A 15,626-nucleotide genomic window follows, 5' to 3' on the forward strand; every position below is an offset into this window, starting at 1 on the left:
GGCAGAATTGTAGGTGTTAGTGAGTTTAAATACGCACACCTGATGTTTTTTGTGTGTTATTTTAATAAAATCCTATTGTTTCACTGTGACTTAGTTCTGAGGTTCTGTTCATCTTAAGCCTGAATGAATGAATGAATGAATGAATGAATGAACGAATGAATGAATGAAGCCACTGTTCTCACCCAGTGAGATTATTGACACTACAGTGATAGTGACTTGTCCAATAAACAAAAAATTGCATTCCTTGGGGGTGAAAATAGGATCTAGATCTCTCAATAATCCTTCTATGTGACTTAATTCTAGAGATAAGGAGGTTTTTTGGGCAAAAAATGACCTCGAAAATTAAATTTGACCTTCATCATGACCTTGAAATAGGACATTTATCTCAGAATTTAATTCCTAGCACCAAAAAACCAGAGAAAGTGACAATAAACAACAATCTAGGACTAAGAGAAGCTGAGATTTGACCTTTGGTCTTTTTGGCGGGAGACATTTAGAATGTTCTGCAAACCGGCCACTAGGGGGCGCCACAGTTTGTTTGCGGTGGTTTTTGAAAACCTTATGTCCATAACTAACACCAAATATCAAAAAATATCAAGTGCACAATCTTTATGATTTTTGACAGATTCCCTCCCAGCTAGTAGAGACAGAAGCTTCACGTCTCTGTCTTGACCTGGACGTTGCAGGTTGTCGTGGTTCCTGGGTGACTCTGACCTCTGACCTCTATCCCGCAGGAAGTCACCGCAGTTGGGTGGTGGTGACCCCTGACCCCAGCGGTGACCCCTGACCCCAGTGTGACCCCTGACCTCTGTTTTCCAGGTTCCCACCGGGGCTGGGCGGCGGTGACCCCTGACCCCAGCGTGACCTCTGACCTCTCTGTTTTCCAGGTTCTCACCAGGGCTGGGCGGCGGTGACCCCTGACCCCTGCGTGACCCCTGACCCCTGACCCCAGCGTGACCCCTGACCTCTGTTTTCCAGGTTCCCACCGGGGCTGGGCGGCGGTGACCCCTGACCCCTGACCCCAGCGTGACCCCTGACCCCAGCATGACCTCTGACCTCTGTTTTCCAGGTTCCCACCGCGGCTGGGCGGCGGTGCAGATGCGTCTCCTCCATGAACTGGTCTACGCCTCCCGGCGGATGGGGAACCCGGGGTTGTCGGTCCGACACCTGTCCTTCCTGCTGCAGACCATGCTGGACTTCCTGTCTGACCAAGGTGAGAACCAGAACCCTCACACCCCAGAACCATCACATCACCCTCTCACCTGAGAGGAAACACCCACCCTCACCCTGACCACCCTCAGAACCAGCACCTTCTAATGCTGGACTTCCTGTCAGACCAAGGTGAGAACCAGAACCCTCACCCTCTCACCCAAACCCGAACCATTGTTGTGACTCGTCTGGATGACCAATAAACTATACTTCTTTAAATAAGTCTAACACTTATATCGATGAGTTGAAGAGAAGTCAGTGATGAGATTCAGCTGGTTCCCCGTCCACTGGTGGTTTATTGTAGAGTTATAATGGTTTATTGTAGAGTTATAATGGTTTATTGTAGAGTTATAATGGTTTATTGTCGAGTTATAATGGTTTATTGTCGAGTTATAATGGTTTATTGTAGAGTTATAATGGTTTATTGTAGAGTTATAATGGTTTATTGTAGAGTTATAATGGTTTATTGTAGAGTTATAATGGTTTATTGTAGAGTTATAATGTACCTGCATGAGAAGCAGCCCCGGAGCTCAGTATGAAGTTTCACTGGAAAGTTTTCTACCTTTTATCCAGTTGCTCCTCCACCGGCCCTGAAGTATCTTTTGGCTTATTTTCTCCAACTTTCCACAGTTATTTATTACCTATTAATTTTACCGGAGGTCGGACAAATGGTCCTGTATTTTTAAAAAGCTGGTAATCAATTCCCTCCTTCAGCCAGCTGGGACTTCCCTGACATCCAGACCGCTGGAGAGACTGTAAATAGCCTGAAGGCCAGACATCGATATCCCAATCACATGTTTTAAGGTTAATCAAAGTTTAGTGAAGTCTCGGGTTACACACACATGTATCTGTATTATACTGGAGAACTGCACTGGTGTTTCTCTCCCGGCTTCAGTGTTGGACTTGAAAACATTACTACGTTTAATAGCATTCAATTAAGTGATTATTAGTCCATCTGCCACTACACCATCACCCTCTCACTCCCTCACCCTGTTGCAGCCACGGCTTCATCCAACACAGTAGAACCCTGAGCAGCAGCAGGACCGGGTTTACCAACGAGAGGACGGGGGGTCGTGTTTGCAGGAGAGGCTGGTGATCCGTGTTTACTAGCAGGAGAGGACAGTGGGGGCAAGGCGAGAGCTTCTGAAATATTGAACACTAACAGAATCGTCTGCAGCTTTGCTCAGGCTGAGATAAACACTGCAGATATTAGTTCAGCCTCAACACACAAACAGAGCTGAGAGAGGTTTGTTCTGCTGGGGTCTGGAAGGAGAAATGCTGCCTGGTCAGCATTGTGGGGGACCCAGGGATCAGGCCCAGTAGACCTGGTCCCTGAGACCAGGTCCAGACCTGCAGGTGGTCTACCTGGTCTCAGGGACCAGGTAGATAATCAGCATCAGAATAATCATCACCAGAATAACCAGCATCAGAATAATCAGCATCAGAATAATCAGCATCAGAATAATCAGCATCAGAATAATCAGCATCAGAATAATCAGCATCAGAATAATCAGCATCAGAATAATCATCACCAGAATAACCAGCATCAGAATAATCAGCATCAGAATAATCAGCATCAGAATAATCAGCATCAGAATAATCAGCATCAGAATAATCAGCATCCCAGAATAATCAGCATCCCAGAATAATCAGAATAATCAGCATCAGAATAATCAGCATCCCAGAATAATCAGCATCAGAATAATCAGAATAATCAGCATCAGAATAACCAGCATCCCAGAATAATCAGCATCAGAATAATCAGCATCACCAGAATAATCAGCATCAGAATAATCAGAATAATCAGCATCAGAATAACCAGCATCCCAGAATAATCAGCATCAGAATAATCAGCATCAGAATAATCAGCATCAGAATAATCAGCATCCCAGAATAACCAGCATCCCAGAATAATCAGCATCAGAATAATCAGCATCAGAATAATCAGCATCAGAATAATCAGCATCACCAGAATAATCAGCATCAGAATAATCAGCATCAGAATAATCAGCATCAGAATAACCAGCATCCCAGAATAACCAGCATCCCAGAATAATCAGCATCAGAATAATCAGCATCAGAATAACCAGCATCAGAATAATCAGCACCCCAGAATAATCAGCATCCCAGAATAATCAGCATCCCAGAATAATCAGCATCAGAATAATCAGAATAATCAGCATCAGAATAACCAGCATCCCAGAATAATCAGCATCAGAATAATCAGCATCACCAGAATAATCAGCATCAGAATAATCAGAATAATCAGCATCAGAATAACCAGCATCCCAGAATAATCAGCATCAGAATAATCAGCATCAGAATAATCAGCATCAGAATAATCAGCATCACCAGAATAATCAGCATCAGAATAATCAGCATCAGAATAATCAGCATCAGAATAATCAGCATCAGAATAATCAGCATCAGAATAACCAGCATCCCAGAATAACCAGCATCCCAGAATAATCAGCATCAGAATAATCAGCATCAGAATAACCAGCATCCCAGAATAATCAGCATCAGAATAACCAGCATCAGAATAACCAGCATCCCAGAATAATCAGCATCCCAGAATAATCAGCATCCCAGAATAATCAGCATCCCAGAATAATCAGCATCAGAATAATCAGCATCAGAATAATCAGCATCAGAATAATCAGCATCCCAGAATAATCAGCATCAGAATAATCAGCATCAGAATAATCAGCATCAGAATAATCAGCATCCCAGAATAATCAGCATCAGAATAATCAGCATCAGAATAATCAGCATCACCAGAATAATCAGCATCAGAATAATCAGAATAATCAGCATCAGAATAACCAGCATCCCAGAATAATCAGCATCAGAATAATCAGCATCAGAATAATCAGCATCAGAATAATCAGCATCACCAGAATAATCAGCATCAGAATAATCAGCATCAGAATAATCAGCATCAGAATAACCAGCATCCCAGAATAATCAGCATCAGAATAATCAGCATCAGAATAACCAGCATCCCAGAATAATCAGCATCAGAATAACCAGCATCAGAATAACCAGCATCCCAGAATAATCAGCATCCCAGAATAATCAGCATCCCAGAATAATCAGCATCCCAGAATAATCAGCATCAGAATAATCAGCATCAGAATAATCAGCATCAGAATAATCAGCATCCCAGAATAATCAGCATCAGAATAATCAGCATCAGAATAATCAGCATCCCAGAATAATCAGCATCAGAATAATCAGCATCAGAATAATCAGCATCAGAATAATCAGCATCCCAGAATAATCAGCATCAGAATAATCAGCATCAGAATAATCAGCATCAGAATAATCAGCATCCCAGAATAATCAGCATCAGAATAATCAGCATCAGAATAATCAGCATCAGAATAACCAGCATCAGAATAATCAGCATCCCAGAATAATCAGCATCAGAATAATCAGAATAATCAGCATCAGAATAATCAGCATCAGAATAACCAGCATCAGAATAATCAGCATCCCAGAATAATCAGCATCAGAATAATCAGAATAATCAGCATCAGAATAATCAGCATCAGAATAATCAGCATCACAAGGGAAAACAAACGGCTTTGACGTTTCCCCCAGAAATCTAAAATCAGGTAAAGAATCTCAAGACCACGTGATGAACTGGATCATTGATTGATGATCGTCAGGCGTGAAAATCTGCAGAAAACCCAAGGATCGTTGGTTTTTGGAGAATCCAAGGGTGTAACGTGGTGCCAGGAGGGAAAGATATAAGCAGTAGCCTCAGAGAAGCAGTGGCAGGTTTATGAAACCATTTCCCAACAGTTTGGGCTCAGCGTTTTTCAGCTACAAGGTTTATTCTCTGGAAAGTGTTCAAGGTGGTCGACTTCTGAGGAGAGAATGTTCCAGCAGATTTACCTCAAAGTCTGACGGTCCAAAGCTCCCAGAAACACAATGGAAATAAATAGAGAAGGAAAATATCTGTCAGACCCAGAAACCTCACTGAGCTGAATGTTAAATTCAACAATCCCAACAATTCAGCTTTATTTTTAAAGCGTCTGTTACGACACAAGTTGTCTCGGATCATGAAGAAACCTGGACCAAAACCTGGATCAGAAGGGGGGACCCTCCTGGGGGGACCAGGTAGAGCAGGAAAAGAGAGGATGCAGAACAGATAGAGACACGGATATGTTGTCCAAAAGAGTTGCAGATAAGAGAAAAGAGCAGACATATAAGTATGATCGTTAGCTGGAGAACTAAGAGTTACATATGTTGGTAACTGGTTAGTAGGTGGACTACAGAGACCACCATGGAACCAGGACTACAGAGACCACCATGGAAACGGGTGTAGACAGCAGACCCTGGGCGGGTGAGAGGTGGATGGAGGGAGGCGAACACTGGAGAGCCGTTAGCATATCACTAGCGCTTTTAGTGATCTTTTGTAAGACATTCTAGGTCAATTACAATGATACAATCTGTACCACAGTGGTTTTAAACATTAGACATAAATGCCATAACTCCAATTGGTTTCAGGAAAAGTATCTAAACAAGGCCGTTGTGCCGTTAGCACGAGGCTAATGTGGACAAGCTAACGTCGAGGTTTGGCCTACTAGCTGCCAGTGGTTATGGACGGCTTACCGGAGTTCACAACGAGAGACAGACGGATGCAGCTCCTCCGTTAGCTTTCTCACACACAGGATTCGGTTCCGGGAGTTCTTTCGTTTGTTCGGACAGGTTTTTCAGGTCGATGTCTTAACCGGAAGAGAGGGAGCGACCCGAGACACATAAAAAACTGGTGCGCCACTCTGTGGTCGAGCATGACATTTGTCGGAGAATAATATAAAAATCCAGTTCAGAAATCCGCTGTGGTGTAGTGAGTTTTATTCAGTAAGCCGGCGGTGAGCGGACCTACGCAGGTATTTACAATGTTATTACATGGTAAATACACATAATTACATGGTACACGAAAATACGTAATAATTACCTAGTACTTACTGGGTAAATTACCCGGTAGTTACCATGTAATTACCTTGTAAATACAAGGTACTACTAGGTAATTACAGTGTAATTACCATGGTATTACCTGGTTATTACTGTACTGTAAAAGAAAGGGTTACCTTTTATTCAGTAGCCGGCGGTGAGCAGACCTACACAGATCAGGTCTGAGTTGGTGTTCCGACCCAGAGTGGTTGAAATCATGACTTTTATACAGTAAGTTCAAAGCACAAAAGGCAGGAATAAACAAGCCAAGTGAGAGACAAAAAGCAATTTACAGTCAGATGTGATCTGTGGCCAAATGCCGTTATCGGGCATTTGGCATGACTCTTACTAAGTTGTAAATTACGTCGTCATATGGCATTCCCGTGGTTCAAGTGGTTGAAGCCAGTTCCAAGGTGTCGCCCCTGCAGGAGGAGGAAGCTGGAGCTTCACGTCAGCCACAGTGTCACAATGCCTCATCACATTACATCCCTAAATCACATATACAGGTTTAGTAACCACTTGTTTCATGTGGGTTACAATAGCTTGACCCATAGACTAGACTGAAACTAGAACTGAAACAGGCTGACAGAAACTACACTACTGGGGGTAAACACGTAAACGCGTCTCATGGATCCTCCCAGCTCCGTATCTGTTAGCGTTGTGGATCCTGTAGCGTCTCTCCGTTAATGACCTTGTCCATCGACGGACGCAGCTGGAACCTGCAGAGCCAGAGCAGATTACTCGGCTGAATGAGCAGTAATGTCCTCTCTCTAAAGGTATTGATGATCCAATAAAGCTGGGAGTTTCCCTGGAAGCTGAAGCTCTCGCTCCACAAACCTCACGCATCATTAACCCTCAGAGATACGGCCCTGGGGGAACCGGAGGATCGGTGGTGTTCCTGTATCTGTCGAGAAAAAAGTTGAAATATCGAGATCAAAAAGGGAAGGAAAAAGGAAGGAAAAAAAGGCGAAATGTCGAGAAAAAAGTCAAAATTTCGAGGAAAAAGTTGAAATGTCGAGAAAAAAGGCAAAATGTCGAGAAAAAAGTTGAAATGTCGAAATGTTGAGAAAAAAGTCAAAATTTTGAGAAAAAAGGCAAAATGTCGAGATTAAATAGGGAAGGAAAAAGGAAGAAAAAAAGTCGAAATGTTGAGAAAAAAGTCAAAATTTCGAGAAAAAAGTGGGAAATTTCGAGAAAAAAGGCGAAATGTTGAGAAAAAAGTCGAAATGTCGAAATTAAAAAGGGAAGGAAAAAGGAAGAAAAAAAGTCGAAATGTCGAGAAAAAAGTCAGAATATCGAGATTAAAAAGGGAAGGAAAAAGGAAGGAAAAAAGAAAGAGAAAAAAAAGAAGTAAAAAAGGAAAAAAAAAGAAAGGAAAAAAAGAGAAAAAAAATAAGAAAAAAAGGAAAAAAAAAAGAAAGAAGAAAAAAAGACAAAAAAAGAAGAAAAAAAGGGAAAAAAAGAAAAGAAAGAGAGAAAAAAAAGAAGAAAAAAAGGAAAAAAAGAGGGAAAAAAAGAAAGAAGAAAAAAGAGAAAAAAAGAAGAAAAAAAGGAAAAAAAAAAGGTCAAACATTTTTGAGAAAGCTCCAGGAGCCACTAGGGCGGCGCTAAAGAGCCGCGGGTTTCCGACCCCTGGTCTGGGGGGGGGAGGATGTAGGGTTGGTGTTGATGTTCCTGTATCTGGTTCTCTCTCCAGAGAAGAAGGAGGTGACCCAGAGTCTGGAGAACTACACCTCCAAGTGTCCGGGGGGGATGGAGATCATCACGCTGCCCGACGGACTCAAGCTGCCGCCGGTTCCCTTCACCAAGCTGCCCATCGTCCGGTAAGTCCAGTCGTCCGGTAAGAGCAGAAAACGCTGAAAGAGCCGTATCGGCCCAAAAACACAAAAAACAATTAAAGCTGCAGCAGTGATGAACGGGCCCTCGCGCGTGCAATTTCCATCAATAAAGATCAAGGACTCAAAACCGAGTCCGATGACACCACCCACGACTCTCTATGTCAAACCATTCAAAAGTTATAGTAGAAAATAGGGACAACCAATCAGAAGAAGAGGCGATGAAGGTCAAGGAGCATTTCTTCTTCCGACTCTCGACGAAGGCGGACGCTTTTTCTGCTCCCTCTACTGCTTTTGTCCTGTCTCGTCTTCAGAGTCTCTCCTTTTCACTCCTCCAAAACTCTACAATCATGGAATTGATTAACTGGTCTCTCAGCACAATTGACCAAATTTCTTCAACAAGAAGTCAGGGGTTAAGGGAGCCCTCCTGCCCCGATGGGACATTTTTTGCCGGATACACGATGGATTCCTACAAATACTGGAAGCCTTTGTGTTTGGCGATTCTGTCTGTCGAGGACGTTGAAGATGCTTCATAATTGGATTTATGATAGCAGGATTTCTCTTGATCATCCTCTTGATAGGAGGTGGGGGTTTCCTGATGTATCGACAAACGTCGTCGACAGCTGTTCTGGCTCTTTCAGAGCTGCCGGACGTGGCAGAAGGATCAAGCAAGGCGATCAACACTTTTACGTTTGGGGAGCAGGCCGGTAAGCTGGATGCGATTCTCCAACAGAACCGCAGGCTGGCGGGGGTCTTTGAGCTCATTAACAAGATTGATAACAACCTGTAGAAGTTGGGAGCTCGGCTTGGCCGGAATTGATCACAATTCGCCGATTGGAGTCGCCGCTGATGAACCAGAGACTGAAAGGCAGACGGAAAATTACTGGGCTGCCTGTTTTCAAAATAATTGTTGATTCTATAATCTGCCCTCGACAGAGCGGTCTTGGGCCGACCGCTCCTGGTCACAATCTTCCTGGTGGAATGTAAACAAGGTGACTCTGCCCCCACTAACCCTCCCCTCTACCACGAACACCTGTGGATCCCTGTCTCAGAACTGTACGAGCCGCCTGATAACATCAAGGACATTTGGCTGAGAGCAGCTCTGGGCGGAGGTTCACAGACGGACTCATCGCTTCACAGAGACGCTTACTGATAAACACACACAATTCCCTCAATTCAAACGCCTTCCTCGGCTCCTCCCTCTTATCAGCCCCCCCAACAGTCTCCGGGTTCAAGCGCCAGACGGCGATCACTTGGATGTTCTGTGCGGGGCTTTTTAACAGTGTTTCATCTAAAGTAAAATGTCTTTAAATCAATTAAAAAAAGTAAAACGATAACTCTGATTTCTTGCTAAATCTATGACTACTGAGGGCTGCAGTCAGTCAGCACCTCCGTGATGTGAGTTAACTGAGGGCCGGGTTTCTCCTGGTGACGGGGAGACCCTCGTTCCCTCATTCCCTCGTTCCCTCGTTCCCTCATTCCTTATTTCATCTCATCCGTATTGATTTACTGCAACTCTGTTTCCATCAGTCGATAAAAGCTTCACCTCCCAGGATTCAGCAGCAGCAGCAGCTCGACTGACTGGGTCAAACAAACATTTACCATAAACCCCCATGGGTTTAAAATACTCCATCACTGTTTAAGCTCCAGCTCAAGACACTTTTATTTAAATCTGCCTCTGGTTAACCAATAGTTTTAATGTTACTCCCCTTTTTATGTTATTGTACCTGTTCAATCTGTTTTTATGTGTTTTATGTGCTTTGTTTTTTTGTCTGAGCTTGTCTTTCTGCTTCTGTCTGTTATTGAAAAGCATTTTGTGATTTTTATCTGTGAAAACTGCTCTCTAAATAAGGTTTATTTGTATATCACAATTCAGCACAAGGTAATTCAAAGTGCTTTACATCAACAATAAAAGCGGCAAGACACAATTAAACAGTAAATAACTCGACATTTCAACTTTTTTCTCGACATTTCGACTTTTTTCTTGACATTTCGACTTTTTTTCTCGACATTTTGACTTTTTTTCTCGACATTTCGACTTTTTTCTCGACATTTCGACCTTTTTTCTCGACATTTCAACTTTTTTTCTCGACATTTCGACTTTTTTTCTCGACATTTCAACTTTTTTTCTCAACATTTCGACTTTTTTCTCAACATTTTGACTTTTTTCTCAAAATTGTACTTCAACATTAATCTCGACATTTTGACTTTTTTCTCGACATTTCGACTTTTTTCTCAACATTTCGACTTTTTTCTCAACATTTTGACTTTTTTCTCAAAATTGTACTTCAACATTAATCTCGACATTTTGACTTTTTTCTCGACATTTCGACTTTTTTCTTGACAATTTCAACTTTTTTCTCGACATTTCGACTTTTTTCTTGACATTTCGACTTTTTTCTCAACATTTCGACTTTTTTTCTCAACATTTCGACTTTTTTTCTCGACGTTTCGACTTTTTTCTCAACATTTTGACTTTTTTCTCAACATTTTGACTTTTTTCTCAAAATTGTACTTCAACATTAATCTCGACATTTTGACTTTTTTCTCGACATTTCAACTTTTTTCTTGACAATTTCAACTTTTTTCTTGACATTTTGACTTTTTTCTTGACAATTTCGACTTCTTTGTTACATTTTGACTTTTTTCTCAACATTTCGACTTTTTTTTTCTTCGACATTTTGACTTTTTTCTCAACATTTTGACTTTTTTTCTCAACATTTCGACTTTTTTCTCAACATTTCGACTTTTTTCTCAACATTTTGACTTTTTTGCTCAACATTTCGACTTTTTTCTCGACATTTCGACTTTTTTCTCAACAAGTGCATAGGCTAATGAAAAAAATCTTCCTCCTCTAAAATATTATTTGTATTTTTCTCCTGCCCGGCCCTGATACTCTTCCGTACTTCCAGAACTAAAGCCACTCCTTCGTTCTACTTCCCCCAGGGAACTATTTCCAGCTGCTAATGTGTTTATTCTACCGCTAACCATGAATATTCATGACTGTTTCATTAAAGAGTCTCAGATTTACGTCCTGCTTCGGCTGAAGGTTCCACTCTCAAACATCTGCAGCAGCTGCAGGAACGAGGACAGAACTTCCCTGATAACGAGAGTATTAATAAAACCCCAGTCAGTGTTTTAATAAAACCCATTCGTGTATTAATAAACCCCCAGTCGGTCGGTGTGTTATCAGGATCATTACTGCTGCAGAACCTTCGTATGTCAAACATATTCACTTTAATAAAGACTTTATGGTTTGGCACTAATGAATTTAATGATGGTTTAACTCCCAAAGGGCCTCGTTCACCAAACCATCCATAAATCTGAGCAGATCTGCAATAAAATCACCTCCTACTGGAAATCTGCTGTGGATTCACCAAACCATCCATAAATCTGAGAAGATCTGCAATAAAATCACCTCCTACTGGAAATCTGCTCCGGATTCACCAAACCATCCATAAATCTGAGCAGATCTGCAATAAAATCACCTCCTACTGGAAATCTGCTGTGGATTCACCAAATCATCCATAAATCTGAGCAGATCTGCAATAAAATCACCTCCTCCCTGCGAAATCTGCTCCGGATTCACCAACGAACGACTCAGACTGGATTTTTTATCAGTAGTGCCACGGCTGCGCCAGAGGAACTCTTAATATTGCTCAGGCTTATTATTTATTCTTCTGTATAAACTTTGGTGCGTAACTAGTCCCGCAGCTTTGAGAAAACGTGAAAAGTAAAAACGTAGAAACGTGCGCCCTTATCGGGAATCGAGTGGTCTGACTTTAATTAGCGATTGGTGTGCACGTTTTTGCGCAACGTGCGAAAACGTGCGCTTTTTGGGCCATCCGTAACGCATTGGGAGAACTTTGGGGCCTCACCACTCGCACACCGTTACTCGAAAAATTTCGAACCGATTTAGAAAGTTGTAGGCCCTGAATTTAACTACAGTCCTGTGAATTTTCAGAGCGATCGCACAAATAGTTTTCGCATAAAGTGCAAAACTATTTCCAGATTTCCAAACTAATGGGGAGATTTTCCCATGTATGTGTGTGGCGCGGAATGTCACACTGTGTATGAGAGGAAGTAAAAAAAAAAAGCCAAAATTCACCTTTTTTCTGAGTCACCTAACTTTCTCATACCGGCACGTAAAAATGTCATTCAAACTTAAAAACGGAGGAAAACTTCTCTTCTCTCCAAAACACCAAACAGTTTTTTCCTAAGATGTACACTTTTCAAAATATGAGCACACAAGCGAGGACTGGAAATCACTTTTTCGTCAAAGCTGAGTGCGGAATGTCGGTTGGTAGAGTGTGAGAAGCCGTTAAAAATTACCTGAATTTTATATTTGTAACTCGAGCTCACGGGCAAACCGTAAAAAGGAGACAAATAACTTTTGGTCAGAATGTAGACATAGGTGTTGGGATTCATAAAATGTGACTTTGACAGGCGGGGTATGCACAAAATTTAAACGGGGGAGGCTAGAGCGGCGCCAATACCTGTCTCAGTCCCCATTGACTGCAATGTAATCAAACGTTTTCTTCAAAAGAATCTCACTCCGCCTTCGCACTGAGCTTACTCACTCATTTTAAGGAATATCTGAATAAAATTAAGATTGTCAGAATCTGCCGGGTTCTGTGTCTCTCACGATGTTTTTGTTTTTGTGCTACGAGCTACGGTTTGATCACAAATCGGAGTTATTTGAGACCTTGTCAGAAGCCAAAATCTGGGTTTTTCTCACAGCCAAACCGGAAGGTTCTGAAGAGAGGTTCTTGTTGCCGTGACAACCAGAGCTCAGCTGCTGACTCATTCAGCCAGAACTGGTCACATGACTCAGTCACTAAAGTCTTCATATACTTTAGGACAACTATTGTGTAAAAAACCAAAACAAAATAAATCACACACACACGAAGAAAAGAGCACTGAAAGTTCACGACTGCTTCACGAACTGGAACTGGAAATGCGTTGCTACCAAGCGAACCAATCACAGCCTCTCGGTCTGCGTTGGGCTGCGACCTCTCGGCGCGTAGCTACAATTTTTGGGAGGTGCACGTCAGGCACGGCGTGGCGTGCGGCATGGGGTGCGCGACGTGGCGCAACCTGCACGCCGACACGCTCGGTGTCGATTTAACGCAGAACCAGAATCCAGCCTTCATGACCTGAAGGTCGTGGGTTTGAATCCTGGCACTGGCGTCACTTTGGGCTTATCCTTGGGAAAGATGCTTTACTCTCGGCTTCCTCACTTCACCAGGTGTATGAATGGGTCCCTAGCTTTACCTAGCTAGCTTTGCTAGGGGAAGTATCCAGATAGACTAGCATCCTATCCTGGAGATGGTTACCATGGTTACCACCTGTTCGTTCGTTCGTTCGTTCGTTCGTACTATCGTTCGTTCGTTCGTTCGTTCGTTCGTTCGTACTATTGTTTGTTTGTTTGTTCGTTCGTTCGTTCGTTCTTACTATTGTTTGTTCGTTCGTTCGTTCGTTCGAACTATTGTTCGTTCCTTCATTCTTACTATTGTTCGTTCGTTCATACTATTGTTCGTTCGTTCGTTTGTTCATTCGTACTATTGTTCGTTTGTTCGTTCGTTCGTACTATTGTTCGTGCGTTCGTTCGTACTATTGTTCGTTTGTTCGTTCGTTCGTACTATTGTTTGTTTGTTCGTTCGTTCGTACTATTGTTCGTTCGTTCGTTCGTACTATTGTTCGTTCGTACTATTGTTCGTTCGTTTGTTCGTTCGTACTATTGTTCGTTCGTTCGTTCGTACTATTGTTCGTTTGTTCGTTCGTTCGTACTATTGTTCGTTCGTTCGTTCGTTCGTTCGTTCGTACTATTGTTCGTGCGTTCGTACTATTTTTTGTTCGTTCGTTCTTTCGTTCGTTCGTACTATTGTTCGTTCGTTCGTTCGTTCTAACCCCCTAACAGTAAAGTTTTGAGGTATAAAACTTTAACCCCCTAAAGGTAAAGTTTTGAGGTATTTTGAGGTATAAAACTTTAACCCCCTAACAGTAAAGTTTTGAGGTTTAAAGGTCGTGTCTCTAACCCTAACCCTCCGTCTCCTCCAGGTCGGTGAAACTGCTCAACCTCCCCGTCAGCCTCCGTCCTCACAAGCTGAAGGGTCTGCAGGGGAACGTGTCCACGGCCAGTCCCTTCATCTACTCCCCCATCATCCTGCACACCCGGGGGGGTGACAAGGACAAGATCGGTGAGTCTGCAGGACACCGGGGTGGGGGGACTCCGCTAGTACTGGGAGGGGGTAAAAGTAGCTGCTTTTAGGTTTGAGTTCACTTTTTTTGCCTGGTTCATTTTCACACAAATATCTCTCCGTCCTACTCCTTCCATTTAAGACCTCAGTACTTCTGTTTCTTTCTGATCATAATTCACCTCCAAGCTGAGCTGCCAGGACCGTATGTCCATCCACACCTTGTTTGGTTGGTAGGTGGATGGGTAGGTCCTCCATCCAGACCTTCATCCAGGCATTTCCACTTTTTTCTCAACATTTCGACTTTTGTTCTTGAAGTGCTCGGGGGTTTATGTTCATGTTCTGGATGTCTGGAAAGCGTCTACAGCAGTGGTTCCCAACCTTTTCCAACTCAGGGCCCACTTTTATGTCTCAAAAATGTTCGCGGCCCACCTCCGACCCCCTAAATACAAAGGCCATATAATGCGTTGTCAGAGCACTTTTTTATTGAAAGGTATCGGCATCAAACGTAAATAAGTCAAGTGCAATGCAGTCCCGCTGCAAAGTGGTCCGACCATTAACAAAAAAAGTTCCTATTGCTCATTTGCTTGTCACATGTCTAATACTTGAAGGAAAACAAAACAAAATAATGAAAATAATATTTAATCATTTTTAATATAATTTAGTTTAGGTTAGTGGGGGCAGAGTCATCTTGTTTACATTCCACCAGGAAGATTGTGACCAGGAGCGATCGGCCCAAGACCGCTCTGTCGAGGGCAGATTGTAGAATCAGCAATTATTTTGAAAACAGGCAGCCTCAGTAATTTTCCGTCTGCCTTTCAGTCTCTGGTTCATCAGCGGCGACTCCAATCAGACGAATTGTGATCAATTCCGGCAAGCCTGAGCTCCCAACTTCTCCAGGGTGTTATCAATCTTGTTAATGAGCTCAAAGACGCCGCCAGCCTGCGGTTCTGTTAGAGAATCGCATCCAGCTTACGGGCCTGCTCCCCAAACGTAAAAGTCAGAGTGTTGATCGCATAGCTGAGTTTTAACATTTAAAACATTATTCTGTATATTTGTATATAATTATATTCCCCCACACACAAAAATCATACTTTTTTGGAAATGATTTGGTGGCCCACTTGCAATACCTTCGCGGCCCACCAGGGGGCCGCAGCCCACAGGTTGGGAATCACTGCTCTAGAGACAACTTTTGTTGTATTAGACGCTATATAAATAAAATTGAATTGAATTGAATTGCATAATGAAAAAAAAAAATCTTCCTCTAAAATATTATTTTTATTTTTCTCCTGCCTGGCCCTGATACTCTTCCGTAGAGAATGACAACTTTTCCATGACACATATTTCATATATTATTCCTATGCATTCATCTATAGTGGGGGATTCAGGTTTTAACCACCTGTTTGTAACAGCTTTTTAG

General features: G+C 42.4%; 1 protein-coding gene across 1 annotated transcript in view; it reads left to right on the forward strand.

Moving 5' to 3' along the window:
* LOC133460965 (trafficking protein particle complex subunit 9-like) overlaps positions 1 to 15,626 on the forward strand; it is a 162,012-nt gene that overhangs the window by 44,066 nt on the left and 102,320 nt on the right. The window contains exons 10-12 of the mRNA XM_061741675.1: positions 1,070 to 1,213; positions 7,871 to 7,997; positions 14,070 to 14,209. Coding sequence (XP_061597659.1) covers positions 1,070 to 1,213; positions 7,871 to 7,997; positions 14,070 to 14,209 — 411 coding nt within the window. The remainder of the gene's footprint in view (positions 1 to 1,069; positions 1,214 to 7,870; positions 7,998 to 14,069; positions 14,210 to 15,626) is intronic.

The sequence above is a fragment of the Cololabis saira genome, chromosome 15 (assembly GCF_033807715.1).
Source record: "Cololabis saira isolate AMF1-May2022 chromosome 15, fColSai1.1, whole genome shotgun sequence".
NCBI lineage: Eukaryota > Metazoa > Chordata > Actinopteri > Beloniformes > Belonidae > Cololabis > Cololabis saira.